This window comes from Miniopterus schreibersii (assembly GCF_964146895.1).
Source record: "Miniopterus schreibersii genome assembly, chromosome: 19".
Lineage (NCBI taxonomy): Eukaryota > Metazoa > Chordata > Mammalia > Chiroptera > Miniopteridae > Miniopterus > Miniopterus schreibersii.
The window spans coordinates 9,681,758-9,703,583 of NC_138119.1; the positions used below are offsets into that span (position 1 = coordinate 9,681,758).

The 21,826-nt window shown below is 46.5% G+C and overlaps 1 protein-coding gene across 1 annotated transcript; it reads left to right on the plus strand.

The window, feature by feature from the left end:
- Positions 1-8,110: 8,110 nt before the first annotated feature.
- REG4 (regenerating family member 4) lies at positions 8,111-13,766 on the plus strand (the record flags this gene model as incomplete). Its single annotated transcript, XM_081121877.1, has 5 exons — positions 8,111-8,168; positions 10,173-10,378; positions 11,421-11,552; positions 12,876-12,987; positions 13,591-13,766. 5 exons carry the CDS (start codon positions 8,111-8,113, stop codon positions 13,656-13,658), a joined length of 576 nt encoding a protein of 191 aa, XP_080978003.1. The 3' UTR covers positions 13,659-13,766.
- Between the last annotated feature and the right edge of the window lie 8,060 nt (positions 13,767-21,826).

Below are 21,826 nucleotides of genomic sequence, written 5' to 3' on the forward strand. Positions count from 1 at the left end.
AACTTGATGTCCCCTGTTTGCCTCTTGGCATTAACCCTGCATTCCTCTCTTTTAAATCTTATCAAAGACCCAAGTTTCTAGATATATATATATAGATAGATAGATAGATAGATAGATAGATAGATAGATATTTTTTAACCTTCCTTATCTTCAAGGGTTACCAAGAAGGCACAAAAAAATATATTTCCCTGTCCCCTAAGCACAGGTGTGATGACTCACCATGAGATACCTACAGTTAACCTACTTTCTAAAGCCCAGGGGATGATGGTGACGGGGGTGTTCCCAGATCCCATATTCATGCCCCTGAGGTGATCGGCCATGTCTCTGGTTAGAAAAATGCACACCTGTAGGCGGGAAACCCCTTCAGATGCAGCAAAAGGCTTTTACCCCCTCTTACATAGTTAGTGGGAATGAAAAATGGTTTAACCAAGTTTGGGGGAAAGTTTGGCAGGTTCTTACAAAACTAAACAACTACCTAGTCACCTATTCTATTACTCAGTAATTCCTAGGTATTTATCCAAGAGAAATTAAAGCATGTCCACAAAATGATTTATACGAGAATGTTCATAGCTCTGTTATTATAGCAAAAATTGAAAACATCCAGGTATCTACCAATAGGATGGATCGAGTGTGATACATTCATTCCCTGGGATACTAAAAGAGAGCAATAAAGAAATAAATTGTGGATACACAGAACGGTGTAGATGAATCTCAAGAACATTTTACTCCGTGAAAGGAGTCGTGCACAAGAGTATGTACTCTTTAATTCCAGGGGTAGAAGTCCTGGGATTTAAATTAATGTAAATTGATGGAGAAAATCAGAACAGCCCTTGACTATGGCTGGGGTAGGAGATGATTGGGAAGGGGCACGAGGAACTTTGTAGGGTGACGGGAGTGTTCTGTATCCCCACAGGGGTTTGGTTTACATGTTACATGCGCTTGTTGAAACCGCAGATGTATGCTAGAGACGTGTGCGTTGCGTTGTATGTAAATGTTACCTCAAAATAAAAAAACTGCAAGTAAATATTCAGCGTTAGTGAACGATATGTACTATGAAGTATTTAGAGGGAAGTGGACTGATGTCTCCAATCTACGTTGAAATGCATTAAAAAACCACCACCCCAAACTGGATTACAGGCAATTGGGAGATAGGAAATGTGTGAGTCTGTGATACGGCAAGAGTAGAAGTCAATGATAGACTCTAAGCGGTGGGTACACAGAACTATCCCACCTTTGCAATGTCTTTCAACTTTGTTTTACGTCTGAGAATGTGTGTGATGATGAAGTACTTCAGGTCTTTGAAGATCCCCTGGGGGGAAGCCGCCTTCTCCATCCCGTCAGCGACACTGAGGTTGTTCATTAGGACGCCACTATCTCCCCCAGAATGTAATTTAAAAGTGTCCATTTTATCAAAACTCTGATATTTCTTGTATTTCGTGCAATGTAAATGAAACCTAATAGAGTAATTATCATAAAGATATTTTTAATGCAAAACAAGAAAAATTAAGGAATTCGGCAACAAGGGGAATTACGTTTTCACCCGATAATTTAGCAGGTGTGATATGGTATCCCCTCCCCCCTGCCCCAGACGGGAAACAAGTGGATAGCAGTACAGTGGAAATAAAGCAATTTAAAGAGTAAGGGAAGGAAGGGAGGGAGGGAGGGAGGGAGCCAGTCACGTATAGACTTTTCAATGGACATCTCTGTGGCCTGACTTCCGTCGCACCCCTTGAAGGAATCGGTTGGCACTTTCTCACTGCAGGGCCCTCCGCACAGTAGATAACAGATTGTCCAGGAACCGGGGAGACGGGGAGACCGCACCATGCCACCTGCCCCCTGCATCGGGGTGAGTGAGTGGGAATAAACCCTACTGTCCAAGAGAGGAGTTTCCACGGCTGTAAAAGTTAATGAACATCCTCAGTGACTCATTTCCTCCCTCCTGCTGATAGGATTTGTTCCACTATCAGGGGATGTTACAGGGCTCCTGATCAATCCTTTTGTCAAATATGAAAGTACGAAGTCCAAGACTGTAACAATGTGCACCCTAGGGGGGTGAGGAGGAATTCTTCCATGGCTTTTTGTTTGTTTTTTAACAATGAGTAGCTTATGCTGTTTTCTTAGGATGTGGAATTTTTTAAAATGTTAAGGCCCACTGTTTCATTATTACAGTCACTTTAGATTTCTCCCAGCTCCCTCTACCAGACTTCACTTCCCACATTCTCCTAAAGCACCTTTCCCTCGTCTTTCTCACACTGACCGTTCCCTTAGGTGCCAGCCAGCCCCCGGCCCCTGCCAATTGAACGGTATTGAAATGTTTCGATACCGAAAAATAACTGATCCTTTAGAAAAGCTTCCAACAGGCACCGACAGTACAGTAGGAACTGTCCATTTGTTACAAGGACCGAGGGACTCGCTGTCACACCAAAGCCGGGGATGATTCTCCCTGACCTCCAGTGAAGAAGCTGGCGAGCAGCCAGGATTTGACTCAAGACGGAGTTCACTGGCCATGGGAAGGCGAAGGCACAGGGACACGGTCATCCCAGCTTCGAGCAGGAAAACCGGAGTCAGAAAGCACCCTGCAGACGCCACAGAGACTTCTTAGTGACGCGTGACCTAGGCATCAGCTTGGCGATCTAATTTAATTTAACGGGAATTTAAGTTCTACACCCCAGCCCCCACCCAGACTCCCCACAGTTCCTTCGAGCTCTCAGGACTCACTTCTCCAAAGTTTCCCTCTGTCTCTAAGCTTCCTCACAAATCGGAACCAATTCTCTTTTGTTTCATGTTTACCTGTTGCTACAAAAACACCTGCTCCCTTCTTCTGGGTCTGTGCTGTCCAACCTGGTAGCCACTAGCCTCGGGTAGTGCCATCAGGCCGGCCCAGGGCAGGAACCGCAGAACAGAGACCCGGCCCGCGCTGCTCGAAGAACCAGCGCTCCGCAGGCCGGGCGTCAGCAGCCCAGAGCCCTGCCCTGTCGGGGGGCTCCCTACCTCTCTCTTCCCCTCATCCAGGCTTCAGTAAACCTCTTTTGAATCTGTTTGGCCCGCTCTCTTGATTTCTACCCTGAAAGGGGGCAAGAACCCCTCCATCGATGAGCTGAGGAGTTGTGCAACATGGAAGGTTTTTATAGGAAACTGGACAGGACAAGAAGGTTATTAGCCAAAGGACAGAAAGGATTGTTTCAGGTAAGGTGACCTGTCTTTGGAGGGAGGGACTGTCAGGGGTCTTCTCAGGCACATTACCGAGTTCATCAGGAAATCCCAGCTTCAAACTCCACCCCTGAGAGGAGCAGAAACGGCCAACTAAGTCTTGGGTTGCTGACCTGGGGACAAGTAGCTCCACCTGGGGCCGTGGGTCTTTTTTCTTTTAACAAGAGCTCCCTGAGTATTTGTGGAACTATCTCAAGGGGTCATATTTTATTTTCCACCAGAAAATTCACTCTGTTGGCAGCATTTTTAACCACCTTCCTCTTTTCAGAAACGTATCACCCACCTGGAGAGACATATCACTGTAAGTGTTTGCACGTGGAGCAGTCTTTTCACGTGGCCAAGTAGAATTGCCACGTGGAGGAAGGTAAGATGCTTCACGTGGGCTTAGGGCATAAATTTTGCCACAAGAGGACGTAAAACACTTCTCTCTCAGAAAGAGGTGACTGTCTTCTCAAAAAATAAAAATAATTAAGTGAAGCTTTTTTTCTGTTGCGGGGGGGAAGATATGCGTGCGCTTGCTTGTCCTGCAGAAGGAGGCACCTAAGAAGACAAAGGAACGGGCCTGGAGGCACCTGCTTCCTTAGGATTCTGGTCCACTTGGCATTGAAACCTCCTGAGCCTCAGGCTGTAGAGATGAGGAAGGCGTGGTGCCAGGCTGAAGGAGCTTGGAGACTGAAAGGTCTCTTAAAGTCTTATGGGCATCTACTTCTCTTATCTGATCTCCTTCTCTGACCTCTCTGATCCCAAGACGTGAAATCTTTATACAGCGGCATGGAGACAGCAGAGGGAGGGCTAGGGAACAGGGAGATTTACCTGAACACATATTTTGTCGAAACTCTCCTCTCTCACGCTTGGACCAGTGCCTTTGAACTGACGAGCCTGGGACTTAATACCGTTGCTCTCTGCTGTGCGGGGAAGCGATGGCGATGCCCTTTCAGCTGCCCAAAGGGGGAGGGTAGTGTGAAAAATAAAACTCGCCTGGTAATATCACACACATACGGTTAGTTAGGAAACCAGGGCTGCAGAGAGGTTCGGGAACATGCCCGGCGTTACACAGTGAGTGGGGAACAGAATTAGGACCCGGACCAAGACCCACGGGAAGCCAACCCTTGTGACAGTTCTCCAGAGCATCACTGGAATGGCAGAGGTCCTGTATAATGTCCTTTGTAAACCATGGGAGCCTTACTTTCTTCTGTCCTTCCGTGAGTGTGTACCCAGGCTGGAAACCCCAATGACAAAGGCTGAGTAGCAGCAGAAGGAGAGCACTGTGCCGGGGGCAAGGAAACCCTGCTTCTGAAACCAGCGTCACTGCCAACTGGCTGTGCATCGAACGGTCACGGTGCGTCTCTGGGCCTCAAGTTCCTCATCAGCAGAGCAAGTGGGACTTGATCACCAGCAAAGTTCTAGTCTGTTGAGGTTCTAGTCTAGTAGTTGAGGGTTTTTTTGTTAGAGAGAGAGAGAATTTTGTCAGTTTGTTGCTCCATTTATTTATGCCTCATTGGCTGCTTCTTGTATGTGCCCTGACCGGAGATGGAACCTGCCACCTTGGTGTATCGGGACGACGCTGTAACCAACTGCGCCAGGCCTCTAGTTGAAGCCTGAATAATCTCCGGCACCTACGACATAGTTAATCCTTCGCTATCTACACTGGAGAAGGGAACCTTGTTACCCTTTCCAAACAGGCTATTTTTTAATCAGGCTGTGGTTCCGCAGAGGGAGCTAGACTCGGGGTGAGAAAGCCTGGGCCGCCCCCGGCTCTGCCGCCCGGCAGCCCTGTGAAGGTGGCCAGGCCTCCTGGCTCCCCACGTCGGGTTTCTTGGGTGCGAATGGGGGGTGCGCGTCCTACGTTGCTCCCAGGGGTTCTGTGAAGATCTCATTTGATGACTGAGGTGAAAACACTTCATTGTAAAACACTGCTTGTCACGTAAGCTATTTAGGCTCGATTGCCCTGGGTCAGGACAGGGTTCAGTGTCTGGTCCCGGGGCTCGAGGAGGGGGAGCTCAGTGAGATCCTGGAGGAGCCAGGTGCCTGCTGAGAGGGGCCGGTTGGCGCTTTAGAGAGAAAGCCTGTAGGTCCTCAAGCTCAACGCGGGGACATAACCCCTGTCCTGTCCCCGGGGCAAATCCTTTCCGCAAGGGTACAAATATCATGAGTCCCCAGAGTTGAAGTGGGGCCTCTTTATAGAAAGGAAGGAGAAATACAGCCAAGGGGGGAAAAGAGAGAGCAAAGAAAACCTGAGCGAGCGGAGAGGAAGAGGCAGCTGTCGCTGAGGACGGGGTCTCGCCGGTTGTGACAACCTGGCCTGAAGGGAAGAGCCTGTGTGCAAACGGGGAGCGGCCCCCTCCTGCCGCTGGGCCCGCAGCTGGGCCCGCAGCTCCCACCCGCCGTCAAGCCACCTCTCACACAGCTCCCAGGACGAGATAAGACTTTTATGGGCTGATTATCACTTGCAAACATTGTTATTGCTCTATGATTACAACAGAGGCCACATAAGTCCTGAGGGAAGAAGATATAAGAACCCCCGGAGCTGCCTGGGGTCTCTCTGGAGGCTGACGAAGGCGGGTCCTCAGAGCCTTGAACGGCGACCAGGTAACAACCCCCCTGCTCTCCGCCAGCTCCCCAGGGGCAGCCCGGTGGTGCCAGGCGTGCCGGGCGCGCTTCTCGTCTCCGTGTCGATTGATGCGAATGACTTTCTTTTCTTTCTTCGCTGATTAGAAAGAGCACTGGCCTTGGCGTCAGTGCTGGGGCTAAATCCTGGCTCTGCAACCTGGCAGCTGGGAAGCTTTAGGAAAGTTCATTTTTTTTTCACCCAAGGATATGTTTATTGATTTTTAGAGAGAGAGGAAGAGAGAGAAACAGCGATTGGTTGCCTCCTGTACTCGACCCCCGACCAGGGATCGAACCCGAAACCCTTTGGCGTACGGGACGATGCTTGAACCCACTGAGCCACCCGGCCAGGACGGGAGAGTCAACCCTAACGACTGCCAGCGTCTTCACGTGTAAAGGAAGCAAGTGGCACCTGCAGGGCAGCCTCGTTGTTGGGGTGAAATTAGATAGATGAGCCGTGAATACTCATGAGTGGGGTTCGCTAACATTCACTTATAGGTTCTTCGGAAAGATGCTGCGCCTCCCTCCCCAGCCCCAGATCGTGGGCTTGGCAGAGGCCTTCTTACTATTTGTGTTTCAGGGGTGCTTCGGGGCGCTGAGAATTCCTCCATCGCTGTGGGAGGAAGCTTGTCAGAGGAGTGCAGGGCGAATGCAATGATTTTTAAAAGGGGGGGGGGGGCGGTCCTCACAGCCCCATATTCTTCATCCTTCTGTTTCCTCTTGCTTAACACTGTGTCCAAGTGTCCATATGGTGCTCATCTTTAGATTTTCCAGGAAAGTTTCCGTTTCAAATGTTACAGCCATCATTCCCCCTAAGCAATCTATTCTGTGAGAGTTAGAACATGTGCCCTGATTTTTTTTTTTTTTTTATCATAACACATGCGTAAATGAGAAGTCAACGGATTGCCCATCTTAATAATTATTTGGGGGGAAATCTTGGACCCAATCTCATGCTTACGCTAAAATAAATGCCAGATGGATGAAAACAGAGGCGAATATGGGTGGGCGTGTGGATGGTGATGGCCAGTTTTTCTAATATGAATTCTAAAAGTTAGAGAAGATGGTTATGACAGTTTTTGAAATTGTCAGTATGGCAAACAATATATAAACAAAATACAAACCGGGAGGTAATCTTAGTAATATAAAAAAAAAAAACAACAACAATAACTGTTCAAAGAAAGGCTTTGCAAATTCCTGAGAAAAAAGATAAACGGTCAAACAGGAAAGTGTGCCAAGCTGTAAACCAAAAATTTACAAAAGAACCTTTAAAAAGCTAACGATTATATAAAGAGATGTTCGGCTTCTTCAGTTTGTTGTTGTTATCTTCACCTGCAGGTATTTTCCCCAGTGATTTTTAGAGAGTGGAGGGAGGGAGGGGGAGAGAGAAGCACTGATTGTTGCCTCCCGCTGAAGTCAGAAAATCTGGTTGTAGCTGGGTGACTATGAGCGAATGACTTCAGACCCGTCAACCTCAGGTTTTCTCATCTGTAAAATGTGGGCATTAGACCATATATTCACTTTTAAAGCTTAACAGCAAACAGTTCACTGCTGGGACCAACTTGATTGGGTTGGCTTGGCTACAGAGAGCCCACCGCTGCCACATGGGTGAGAAATCTTGCCTGTGACTCCCCGTGGTGTCCTCCTGAGAACAGCAGGGGCAGGCTCTCCACAATATACCAAATGCCTCCACTGGGGCTTTTAAACCATTCAGCCCAGTATACTTAGGCCCCTGGCACTGGTCCAGAGACCTTGCAGGTGAAAACAACACCTCATAAAGTGAATTTTCCTAATCTGCTGAACATTTAATTGAAGATTTCCTTTATTGTATAATCTTGGTTTAGCCAGAAAAATATTTTTTTCTCCATATGTGATTTGGCATCTAAATTCCTGGGTCCTGCCCAGTCTGGCGTGGCTCAGCGGTTGAGCATTGACCTATGATCTGTAAGATCGCGGTTCGATTCCTGGTCAGGGCACATGCCTGGGTTGTGGGCTCGATCCCCGGTGGGGGACCTGCAGGAGGCAGCTGATCAATGATTCTCTCTCATCATTGATGTTTCTATCTCTCTCTCCCTCTCCCTTCCTCTCTCTGAAATCAAGAAAAGATATATTTTAAAAATGTATAAAATAAAATAAAAAATAAATAAATTCCTGGGTCCGTCTCACCAGTGCAAATGTGTTTGGATTGCAGATCTAGGTGAACCCAGGAGCTTCAAGGCAACAGTGACAAGGGCCCTGAGATCCTTTCAGTAAAGGTTTCCAAAGCCTGTCCGTCTGTCCCCCAGGGAAGAGGAAGATGGCTTTCAAAAGCGTGTGGCTGCTCCTGCTGGTCGCCAGCACCGAAGTCCTGGGCGGTAAGTATCAGCCACTCAGCTGGAACTGAGCCCACAGCCGCTTCCCCTGGCCTTTTCTAACCAGCTAACCAGGTAGTTCCAGTTGCTCTGGTTCTGGCTTCCCTAAGGCAGCTTGAAGTCTGCCCAAGTTCTACCCTGGGACGCGAGAAACAAGCCCCTCCCCCACTGCGGGATTTCTCCCAACCCCTCTGGTTTCTCTCCTGGAGAAGGTAAAGCCAGAACACTCACCCCCGGCCCATCCATTACTTTTCCACAGATCTTCCTCCCAGCTGTGCACAGGCTTTCTGCTATTACTGTCTTGGGGGACCCTGTCACGACACATCCTAGGTATTCTTGGCATTATGGCTTATGGAAAAAGTCTGATCTTGCACTGACGGGGAGCATGGGGAACGAGAAGCGAATTTTCTCTCAACAAGACTTGATGGTCAAGATCATTACCCTGTTGCCTCAGCAGGGATTTCTCTGTCCTGGCTCTCGGCTGCCCTTCCCCTGAAACAATTCACTCAGCGACTAGGGAGACAAAAAGCATCACGATCTGCGGACAACAAAAGGCTCCATCCAGGGACTATTTTCAAAAATATTGCACCAGCTATAATGATAATGTGATTATTTTAATAGCCGCAGTCGGTTAAGCAGCTACTGTTTATTGAGCAATTACTACGTACCAGCTCTATGCTGATCACTGTCCATGCATTAGCCCATTTAACCCTCCCAACAGTCCGATGAGAAAGGTACATATTATCAGTCCACTGTGCAAGCAAGAAAATTAAAGCTAAAAGAGGTTACAGAATGTTCCCGAGGCCACATCTAGAAGCGAAGGCATAAACAGACTGTTGCAGTCCGGGCCATGTGCCAGCAGCTAAAGGCTTTGCCACACACATGGTGACAGGGAGCTCTAGCACCACGAGAGGAGGGGTCAGGTTTCCAGGGCTGCTGGAGGAACTCTAGCCCTTTCCCAGGTCCCACCTCACCTCCATCTAAGGGACCTCAACAGGCCACTTAACCTCTTTTTTTTTTTTTTTTTTAAGAGATTGATTTCAGAGAGAGGAAGGGAGAGGGAGAGATAGAAACATCAATGATGAGAGAATCATCGATCGACTGCCTCCTGCACACCCCCTACTGGGGATAAAGCCCAAAATCCAGGCATGTGCCCTGACCGGGAATTGAACCGTGAGCTCCTGGCTCATGGATCAATGCTCAACCACTGAGCCACACCGGCTGGGCAGCCACATCACCTCTTTGAGAAGTTGTTCTTATCTGTGCAATGGGACATCTATCTCTCAGGAAGGTTCTGGTAGTTAAACAAGGCAATCTGAATGGCCCAGTGACGTGGCCCATTCACCAGTCGCCCAGCAAGGAGAGCGTGGCCTCTCTGGATCACGCCTCCCTGGCACCTAGGCCCTGACTCTCCTTCCCTTTCAACCTTGCTTACCTGGCGGATACCCTGCGCTTCAGACAAACACGTACTTGCCCTTTCCGTGCCCATCTTGCCCACTCCTTTTTCTATTTCCCTGCTCACCCACCCCCTTTGCCTAATGTGTCCCCTCCCCTGGCTACTGACCCACAGCCTACCTACTCTCAATTTTCAGCCAAGTTGCCATTTAACCTGTCCTGTATCTTCCTGGACAAAAAAAAAACTCCATTCCCTCTTTGTGATGCCTGAAATTATAGCTGTTTGATCTCGGTACCAATGTGGGGGTTCTGCCTGGTGCTGAGTGTGTCTAGCCAATCATGCATTCAGTGACGGGAAATAACCACAGGATGTCCCCACTGTGAGACGGGCCTGAGCCAATACTCCATTGACCACCTGACTCCAGAAGCCCCTCCCCTGACTGGTGGAGTGACATTTTGCTTCTCCTGGAATTAGTGTCGGTTCAGAGCCAGCGTCCAGTAATCCGCGAAGGATCTGATTATTTCATTTTCCCCAGCACAGCTTCCCTGGTCAGGGGGCACAGCTCCCCTTGGGGAGGGCTGGGAGAAGGGCCCGCCGCCTAAAGAACTGAGAGCATAAGAGGGTCCTTCCTCAGGGCCCCAGGTCTGTAAACGGGACCACGTGTGGAAATGGACGGCTTTTGCAGTCAGAGCTCGTCATTGCCTTTTGTCTGTGTGCAGACATCATCCTGAGGCCCAGCTGTGCTACCGGATGGTTTTACCACAAGTCCAATTGCTACGGCTACTTCCGAAAGCTGAGGAACTGGTCAGATGCTGAGGTAAGAAGCGCGGGCCCCGCTTGGACGGGCTTCTCTAAAGCCAGGGCCCACCCTGGGCTCCGGGCCTCTTTTGACTTAGAATCAAGGGCCAGCCCTTGCTTTGCATCCTGAGGAGTCACCTGGCTGGTTAAAGGGAGGGAAGAGGGTTGTGTGTCCAACTCATTCCATTTTTCGAGCATTGATGGAGCACGTGCTCTCTGCCCAGACCCTAGATGGGCTGCAAGGGCATAAGAATGAAGAAGGGACAGCCCCTGCCCTCCGGGAGTTCACTGTCAGGAGAAAGGCAGAAACCCCTGAGCCAGAGGAAGACCAGGAGCTGAGAAATCACGGGAACAGTGATTGAACTGCAGCAGATTTACGAGACAGGGAGCCGGCGTGGGCAGCCTGCGCTCAGGCCTCAGGGCCCTGCCGAAAGGGCGGCAGAGGGCTGCAGAGTGGTGTCTGCCGGGCCCAACATGCACATCAGTTGTGTTTCGCCGCAGCTTTGCCTAAGAGACACCCAAAGAGCCAGTGAAACTGAGTTACCTCAGAGGAGCGTGGGGCTGCTGCCTCTCTGGACTGAGGTTGTTTAATTGAAGTGACTGTGAGGGACCCTCATGCGGGGATATGGGGGGATCTGGGCCCAGATGGGCAACTGAGCAATGACGGAGCACCTACCGTGACATAGCTACCAAGGATCCAAGTCTACTCTGGCCTTAAAAAGTGCCAAATTAATGTGAGATAATGAAACTAAGCCTCGGAGAGGTGAGGTGACTTATCCAGGTCACGTACACTAATGAGAGGCGAGACCAGGACCCCAGGCACTTCCATGGACCCTAAAGCTCGTGCCCCTGCCTGGAGCTGCTTTGTCCTCTGAGACCTGACAGTGTGTTCTGCCCTTGGGTGACTGGAAAGACAGGAAGTCTTCTGTGGGGATTAGATGACAACTTCTGGAGGAGGTGGGGCTATGCAAGTCCCTGCTGCCTGGAGCACTAGGGCCTGAGGTGAGGGTTATGCTTTTAGGCCTCAAGGCATCATTATCTTGACTTCTCCTTGCCCACAGCTCGAGTGTCAGTCCTTTGGAGCCCACCTGGCGTCTATTCAGAATTTAAAGGAAGCTAAGGCCATCTCAGAGTACATAAGTGGCTATCAGAAAAACCTGCCCGTGTGGATCGGCCTCCATGACCCACAGAAGGTAAACTCAGACGTGGCCCACAAATGCCCCCCTGGGGAAGCCAGGGAGACAGCCCCTCCCTGGGAACCGGCTGCCAGGCCCCTGACAGAGGGCACACAGAGAGGATCTTGCTCAGTCACACACCTCCAACTGAGAGGGCCCAGGCCTCAAGGTCAGGGTCCAGTTCTAATTAAAATCCTCCCAAACCTTAGGACACAAAATTACCAGCTTTTATTTATTTATTTATTTTTTATTTTTAGAGAGAGAGAAGGGAGAGAGAAATATCAATGTGAGAGCAAAACATTGATCAGCTGCCTCCTATATGCCCCCTATTGGGAATCCAGCCTGCAACCTGGGCATGTGCCCTGACTGGGAATTGAACCTGCAACCTTTCGGTGCACAGGATGACGCCCAACCATCTGAGCCACACCGGCCAGGGCCCAGACTGCTTCTTGATAAAACTTTACCATAGATGTCACAAATATTTTTTAAAATTAATTTTCCATTTTTATGTATTCACACTGCTATCAACCAGAGCTCTCTCATTCCGAGATAAATATTTAAAGCTATTTCCACTAGAGAGTTTTTGTAACTTAATTTTTTACATTGATGACTGAGGAAAGTAAGTGGCCAACAAACATTCTGAAAAGTGTGTGGTGTCTCTGGTTATCAAGAAATGCAAATTAAAGTGACATGACTTATGATGTCAAACTTTTGCCTTGTCATAATCAATAATATTTTTAAGGATAGGAACAAATCGCCCAGTAGATGGCGATGTAAATTCCTCCGAGTGAATTGTCTTGGGCAGCAGTTTGGCAATGCATCTCAACACCCTCAAGACATGCATGCCCTCTGACCACTAGTCCTATTTCTGGGATTCTAGTCCAAGAAAATTAAGTACAGAAACAGCTTGATGAGCCAAGTTGTTCATAGCAGTATTATTTGTAATCATTGTAAATTGAAAACAGTATAAACATCAATCCTTAGGGGAATCATTCAGGTAAATTATGCTACATCCTTACTGTTAAAAAATGCTTCGGAAGCAAGATACCAAGTTGGGTATGTATTTTAAAGATCACCATGGTTTTTAGTATTTAAAAATACTGTGATGGATAAAAATGTTTACGGTAGAAGTAAATACCCTAAGAGATCAGTAGTGTTTATGGAGTGACTTTCAATTTGTTCTCCTTCACACATTCCTGTGCTTTCCCAATTTTTACAATAAAAACTGAGTTTTAAAGGGGCCGAGGGGAGAGCCTGGGCTGTGAGGGAGTGAGCGCTGACCCCGGGCTGTGAGAGGTTGGGGGGCTGACGCCTGCGTGTCCTGTCTCCTGTCATTTCCAGAGGCAGCAGTGGCAGTGGATCGACGGGACCTTGTATTTATTCAAAACCTGGGCTAGCAAGTCCAGGTCCATGGCTGCAAACAAGCACTGCGCGGAGATGAACGCCAACAGCGGTGAGTTCCGAGCATCGCCTCCCCCCTCCCCTTGACCTGCTCTGAGCAGGAAGGGACTTGCTCCTCCCTCGTTTCACACCTGTCTTGTTCTCCAGGACAGTGGCCTTGTCACAAACACTGTGTCCCAACCTTCAGTCATTTGCAACCATTTTACAACCTGCCATATCAATGTACCAGCTGTTCGGTTATTAACATTTTCTTTACACCCACTCCCTTTTTCCTTAAATATGGGTGTTGTGTGTTTTTTAAGTCCTATTTTATGCCACGAGGGAGGAATATGTCACATTTGGGGAACCCCAGATTCCCTCCTCTTTGGGGGACCTCGGTCTTTTCTCTTACGGCCTTCACTGATTAGATGATCACCCACATTGTGACAGGCTATCTGCTTTATTCCAAGTCTACTGATTTAAATGCTAATCACATTTTTAAAAAATACCTTCACGGCAACATCTAGGCTGGTACTTGACCATGGGCACCACGTGCTAGCCAAGTCAACACATAAAATTCACCTTCACGGTACCTTTCCAAGCAGAACACCCAGAAAGCGTTGCTGAGCTCAGCATAGAACCCGATGCATTTCCATGTCTGTTCGTTTTCTTGCAGATTTTTTGACCTGGGACAGCAAGGAGTGCCACAAGGTCCAACACTTCCTGTGCAAGTACCGGCCGTAGAGCAAGAACCGAGGTCGCTGCGGGCCCTCGCGCGGGGCCCCCCCTCTTCTTTCTCTGCCCCGCTGGCCGCCCCTGATCTTTGTCTCAGAAAGTAAACGAGTAACCGAGGCTGCTGGGGTTCTTATTGCACTGATTTTATTAGGCTAGAGGCAGAGGCTCCTGGCGCTAAATGTTCACCCCCAGTCGCTGTCCATCACACTCTCCACCTCCACTTGTCTCGGGCAGACTAGGGGTGCACATCCCCCCGATGAGAGAGTTGGGTGTTTGGCCATCAGGGATACAGGTTTGACGGCGGGAGGAAGAACCCCGGTATGAGCCCCCAGCCCCCTCCGCTTGGGCATCCCGCACGCCCCTCCTCGGCCACCCGCCTCTTTTTCCTTTGGCCATGGGAACGTCAGCCAGGAGAGTCCCTACTGGGCTGATGTGGACCCTAAATTCCAGGGCCACCTCTTAACAGAGAGTTGCACGCATCGAAGGCTGTTCTGGTCCAGTTCAGTTGTGCTGGAAGAGAAAAGGTGAAATGAGACTCAGAAAACACCCCGAGTGTTTCTTCAGCTCCTTCCTTAGTCTCTGCCTCTCATCTCCTTAGAACAGCTCCTCCCCGGGGCAGCCCTCGTTTGAGTGGAGAGATGGAGGTGATCTGCCTGCGTGGCCTCTGAGCAGGGCTGAGTGGTGGGTACTTCACTGTGCAGGCTGCAGCCTCTGAGGGGAGATGACAGTCACAGCAGGTGCGGTGGAGCTGAGCCGGGCCTTGGGTGACTGTCTCTTCCCTGCCACTGGCAACCCACGTGGCCTTGCTCGAGTCTCTCTGCCTGTGAGCTCCAAGATCCTTTATTGGAGGTGGTTGCTCCAATACCCGAGGAGGTAATTTAGCCTCATGAAGATTCATGACTCCTTGGGTCAGGGATCTACTTGGCAACGTAAGAAGAAATAATACGAACTTGATGGTTACGGAAGTGTGGCTTTGGTGGGATTGCGTTTGCATTTCTCAGAGGGACACACCGTCGGACAGGAGAGGGTGCGTGGCTGGACCGCGCGTGGACGGCCACTGGCTTCGCCCACGTCGCACCGCCAACCAGTAAACAAAGTCTTATGCCGGGACCTGAGGACGTTCCGATCACCGTAGCGAGTGCTGGCTGAGAGAAGGGTACACACAGCGAAGAGGGGACACGAAACAGAGCCCTGGCCCTGCCCCGCCCCTCTCCTTTCCTGGCCTCTTCCTTCCTCCCATCACACCCTTGTCACTCTTCAGTTGTCAAAGAGGAAAACAGCAGAAGTAATGTATTTCTCCGCACCCAGCATTAAAGAGCTAGTCAGCCCAAAGGCAGATCTCTTCTTGGAGTCCAGACAAGACGGCAGGCAGGTGGGAAGGGGTCATTCTCGCAAAGTGTCTTGATACTTTAGCAAAAGCCACCACAGGTCCTAAGAGGGTTCTGGGTGATTCACTGTTGGGGAAACACACAAAAGTGTCAGATTCCAGGGCAGAGGTGGTAGGTAAATGGGGAACACTAGGCTGATATGAACCAAAACAAACAAACACTTTGTTGGATTAGTGCCAGATTCTTGGCATTACCTGTTAAAATGAAGAAGAAAAAAGGAAATTTAGATGACAATATCCCCAAAATGTAGAAATTTTATTTTTTCTGACTATAGCATACATGAGAGAGAAAAGACACCTTGGCCCACTTAATTCATTTATAATCTCCAAAGGAAAAAACATGTCATTATAGCAAAGAAGTAGAGGTGAACAAAATAAAAATACAGTAAGTAACAATACAGAGACACCAACACAAAACAAGGAACTTACTCAACATAGTAAAAGGCATTTTTGAAAAACCTACAGGTAGCATCATACTCAAGGGTGAAAAACTGAACACTTTCTCCCCAAATCAGATACCAGACAACATGCCTGCTTTCACTTCTGCTGTTCAACATTATACTGGAAGTTCTAGCTGGAGCAATTAGACAAGAAAAGAAATAAAACTGCATCCAAATTGCAAAGGAAGAAGTAAAACTCTACTTAAAAATGACATGATCCTGTATATAGAATATACCAAATGAGAAAGCTTGTAGAGCTAATAAATGAATTTGGAAAAGTCTCAGGGTACAAGATCAATATGCAAAAATCAGTTGTATTTCTATGCACCAGTAATGAACATTTCACAGAGGAAATTAAGATATCAATACCTTTTATAATAACATTTAATAAAAGAATAGAATACTTTGGAATAAATATAGCTAAAGAAGAGAAAGATGTGTACATGAAAAACTACAAAACATAGCTGGAAATGAAAGGAGACCTAAATAAATGGAAAGTCAGTCTGTGTTCGCGGATAGGGCAATTTAATATTGTTAAGGTATCAATACTACCCAAAGTGATCTACAGATTCAACACCATCACTATCAAAATTCCAGTCTTTTTTTGAGAAATACTAAAGATGATTCTTGAATTCATATGTAATTGCAAGCCAAAATAATCTTGAAAAATAAGAACAAAGTTGGAGGATTCACACTCTCCAATTTTAAAACTTACTACAAAGCTCCAGTAATCAAAACAGTGTGTTACTGCCCAGCCAATGTGGCTTAGAGGTCATGGTTCAATTCCTGGTCAGGGCACATGCCCAGGTTGCTAGCAGGCTCCATCCCCGGGGGGCGGGGGGGTGCAGGAGGCTGCAGATCAGTGACTCCCATCATTGATGTTTCCATCACTCTCTCCCTCTCCCTTTCTCTCTCTGAAATCAATAAAAAACATTTTAAAAAACAAAACAACAACAAAAGCAGTGTGGTACTGGCTTACAAAGGGACTGCCATACAAACTAATGGAATAGAATTGGGAGTCCAGAAATAAATCCATACACCTATGGACAACTGGTTTTTGAAAGAGAATCAGATCATTCAATAAAGAAAAGATCTATTCAACTGATAGTGCTGGAAAAGTGGATTTCCACGTGGTAAAGAATAAAATTGGACCCCTACCTCACACCATATACAAAAACCAACTAAAAATGTGTCAGTGACCTAAATACAAGTGCTAAACCATAAAATTCTTAGAGGGAAACATGGGGTAAATCTTCATAACTTTGGGTTTGCCAATGGATTCTTAGATATGACATCAAAAGCATAAGCAACAAAAGAAAAAATAATTAATTGGACTTCATCAAAATTAAGAACATTTGTTCATGGGCAATTGTAAAAGCTAGTATTGTAACAAGGGTTTGTAACTCCACTTTTTGTTTTCTACATGACTTAATAGACTAATACATTTTAAAAAGCTGTTAGTCTAAAAGCTGGTAATTTTATAACAATGGTTTGTAAATCCAGTTTGTTCTCTACATAATTTAAGAAATTAGTGCATTAAAAAAAAGTTTACATTTAATTTTAGGACATCAACTGGAAGGGGTGGGAATGAAGCTGTTAAAAGAGCAGAATTTGTGTATATTATTGAGGTTAAGATGATATAAATACAATTAGGGTATTAGGATGTCAGATGTAATCCCCATGGTAATCACAAAGAAATAGCTAAAGAATATACACAAAAACAGTACAATATTATTGTTTTCAAATCTCAGTAATGTGCAGAATTTTTAATAGGGAAAAATCTTGTGAATCCCCAGTGTATAAGAAAATTATCTTCTTACATTAAATATATACACATTAAAATAGGTATAGATCCTTTATGCTGGTAGCCCTGATAAAACCAAGAAAAAATGACATTAAATAGAAATAAAACTATCTAGTAAACTTTAAGTTCACACTAATTTGCCTTAACAGAATTCATTGGTTTGCTGCAACTAAGCTAAGCTAACAAAAGAAGCCTGGTATGTTTTGCCACAGTGCAGGTTCTTTGGGAGTTCAACGGTTACTCTGTGGCTCAAATATCACTTTGCTTTTCTCCATCGCAACTACAATGCCTTCATTCTTTGAGGGCCTGGCAGCCACACTTGGCCTCAACCCAATACTGTGTGACGTAGGAAATCAGCCTGTGTCCTCTCCCACTGGTTCATAGTTAAAGTGGCCCAACTTGGTGCCAATGAATGCATCCTATGTGCAAATGCAGCATAGAAATCTCAAGACGTCACTCAGAAAGTCATCAAGCATACAAAGGAAATTCTCTTTCACCTCACATCCCCAGCAAAATGAAAATACACTTTTAGAGGTGTGGGGTTTTTTTCAGAGAACCAGACAACTCCCTGAATTATTTCTACATAGCACTAAAGGTACACAGCTCTAGTCTGAGAGACACCTGTTAGTGTTTAGGTTCCTAAAGGCAAGTGTTTATATGTCAGAAGACAAGGACAATCCTGAATTCTGTTGTCAAAGACGCTTGAGTGCTAATTCCAGGTGTGTCGATGAATAGCTGTGTGACTTTGAATAGCTCTCGACCTCTCTGCGACGCACATGAAGGTGTTAACCATGGCTGTGACGGCATCTGGGCATGCTTTCTGTTTGCTTATTTGCATTTTTCTGAAACGAGTTTTGTCTTCCTAGTAAGAAGAGAACAGTCAAGGAAACAGCCTTTGTGGGGGGAAATGTACGTTTATTGCCCAGATGTTTTTACTAAGAATTCCGGATATTTAAGAATAATTTTCAGGCACCAGCATTTTAACGGGAGTGTAAGTCCAAAGTCCTTGGCACCATTGCCCAAGCAAAGCATTTCATTGTTCTGATTCTGTTTGCTCTGTAGGATTATTACCTGACTTTTCCTCTAGTTCCCCCGCCCCATAACTAAACACAGCTTTCAAAAAAGTTTCCCAGTGGGTGCAAGAGGAAATCTATTCTGCCTCTGATTGGAGCTAAAAGCCCGATGATCGCATTCACCAGGCTTAGAACACCTGCAGGGATGGCGACGGTGCTTTGATGCCCTAGATCCTGAAGCCAGCGGAGTCGCGGGCTGCCAAGTTCCTTCCTTACAGCCAAATGGCTCTTTTTCTCTCACGAAAGGCTGACAGCATTCACACGCAGACCCTGCCTGGATTTCCCAAGGTCCCGTAGTGTGCACAAACGAGAGGCACGGGCTCTGGTCGAGGAAATGGGCCGTGGGCAGTGAGAGGGAGCTTCTGGACTTTCTGCAGGCCGGGTCCCCTTCAGCCCGTGGAGACGGGTTCACCTTCTCCTCCCCTCCCCAAGACACAAAGGTAAAAATGACAGCGTTCAATTATCCAACACTTACTGTGTTCAAGGTACTGTGTTCAGAGCCTTACACGCATTACCCGCCTTCACCATCCCCATACTCCAATGACACAGGAACTACTATTTTCCCCACTAATAAGCGAAGAAACTGATTCTAAGGAATTCTAAGTGATTAGTTGAGTTCACCCAGGTAGGATACAGCTGACGCCAAAGTCTGTGTTAATACCACTGCACTGTCAGTCATGTAGCTATGGATATAAAATCTGTGTTTCTATCATTTATTCTTCCACGCCAGCTCCCTCCCTCACCCCACCTTGACAACCATTCCTATTTGTAGCTGTTTTTGTAAAATATGTATTTTGCTCTGTGAGTATTTAGTTTAAACTTACGTAAAAGTTACTCTGCCTTAGTTCAGCAATGTTGCCACGTGTGTGCACTTGAACTCTGAGCCTGACCATCTCGTAGGCCTGCGTGTTGTACCTCCAACCACATTTTACAAATTTCTCTCCAATGATAGACTCCCAAAATACCTTCGGCTCCCCGTGTTAGTTTAGTTTTACATTTCTTCACAAAATACATATCTAGTAGATGATCTATCCTCCCCCAATTAACTGGTGACACAATATGTATCATGAAAATGCCCATGTGGGCATGAGTCTGCTGCTGAGTACTCTATTTTACCCCAGTGGCCTATTCTTGCACCAAAAAAACCCCACCATTTTTATTACTGGAATTGGTATACCTGAAAGAAGTGTCCTTCACTGTTCTTGTTTTTCAAGTTTAACTTAGACATTTCTGAAACTTAAAAAAAAAATCGATATTTCAGAAAAATAATAACCAAGTTCCTAAAAAAATCCAACTGGCATTTTTATTGGGTTTCAATGAATTTGTGGATGGATTTTGGAAGAATAACTATCTTTCTAATGTAAATTGTGCCACCCAAGGGCCATAGAATATTTCTCTATTTTTTCAAATCATCTTCCATGTTGTTGATTCAAGTTGTAAAAGTCTTTCCATAGAGGTATTACATAATCTTGGTTAAATTAATTTCTAGACATAATAGAGGTTTTGTTGCTATTGTTAATTGCATTTACTAGTTCTGAGTTGGTTAATGCTAATGTAGAGAAATCCTATGGGCTTTTTTTTGTTTGTTAATCCTCACTTGAGGATATTTTTTCCATTGGTTCTTAGAGAGTGTGGAAGGGAGGAGGAGAGAGGAGAGAGAGAGAAAGAGGGAGAGAGAGAGACAGAGAGAGAGGGAGAGGGAGAGGGAGAGAGAGAGAGAAACCTATGTGAGAGAGACACATCCATTGGTTGCCGATGAGGGCTGATTTTTTTTTAAATTGATGTCTCTGACAACTATTGAATCCTTTCTTTAATTCAAATATTTGATTAACTTTAGTTGAGATTTCTAGAAAACTAAATACATCATCTGCAAATAATAATAATTTTATATCTTCTCTTCAATCCTCTCAACTATTATTTCTTTCTCTTTTTTAAAGCATTAGCCAGAATCTCGAGTACAGCGTGATAAATGATAGTGGTCATCCTTGTCTTGTTTCTGATATTAAATGAATGATTCTCCCTTAAGTACATGTAGGTTTTTTTAGTTTTAAAAAATTTTAAGCAAGTTTTAAAAGTTCTCTCCTACACCTACTTTGCTGACTTTTCAACAAAGATAGAAGGTGAATCTTGTCAGATTTTTTTTCCTACGTAAAGACCTTTCTTTTGTCTTTAGCTGAAGATGTAACCAGGGGTAGAACCTGCAAACCAGTCGGTGGTCATGTAAGAAGCAACCAACAGACGCATATCTCTCACGTCGATGTTTCTCTCTCTCCTCCTTTCCAGTCTCTCTAAAAGTCAATGGAAAAAAATATCCTTGGGTGAGTATTAACAAAAAATAAATGCTATGCAAATATTAAGTATGCCAACTATCTATCAACAAAATTCTGAGACCTCAGGAAAAGCACAGGAGATCACTTATGTAAATTGGTCACTTTGTGGCATATTATTTGTTATCGACATAAAATGACTATAAGCGCCTAATTTTCCCCCAACTCTTTAAATGTCTGTGAAGGCAAAAGCTGACCATAAATACCAGAGAAGGGATGACAGGTGGTGCCAGGGTTGCTCATTGAGAATCTCACTGGCTTTGCTCCCTGGGTGGTATGAACACAAGACCACGCCTGCAGCGGGAACCCCAAAACAGTGACTCACCCAGTGTTTTTCTTCCGAGCACTTCATCAGAGCCTTACCCTTTGCCCTACTTTTCCCCGGGACCTCTCACCTGATTAGATAAAAATCTATCCCATCGCCTGTAAGCCTCAGCCCTTCTCCCTCTTAAAGCTGCAGATCTGAACGTCGCCCCAGGCGATCACAAAGGCGGGACCTGCCAAGTAAGAGGTTTCTGTTACCCATTAACAGGGCCCCCAGCAGCGGGCGCTTCCCCCCTCCCGAGCGGGCCCGCAGGTGGAAGCAGTGGAAGGGCCTTAGCTACGCAGACGGGCCCCGCAGCCAGGCCCGCTGAGGGCCGCTGAGCTGCGTGGTTGCAAACGAAAGCGAACCCGTCAGTGCAGGGCTGTTTCTCTTCAGCCATGTTTAGCTGCTCAGATACAGGCAGAGTGTAGACCAAGAAGGGCCTGGCCGGTGTGGCTCAGTGGTTAGAGTGTAGGACCAGGGATTGAAGGGTTTCGGGTTCGATTCCTGGTCAAGGGCACACACCTAGATTGCAGGTTCAATCCCTGGCCCCAGTCGGGGCAAGTGCAGTAGGCAACCAATTGATGTTTCTCACATTGACGAGTCTCTCCCTTTCCCTTCCTTTCTCGCTAAAATCTATAAAAACAAATCCCCAGGTAAGGATTAAAAAAAAAAATCTAGCAGGTTCCATACCGTTTCTGATACCAGCCCTTTGCCCGTGTGCCAATACCCACTCCCAATGACTTCAAGGGCTACTATTAAAAGATTCACTCCTTTTGGTTTTGGGAAAAAAAAAATTTTATTATGCATAATACATTAAAATAATAACAGCTAACCCCACA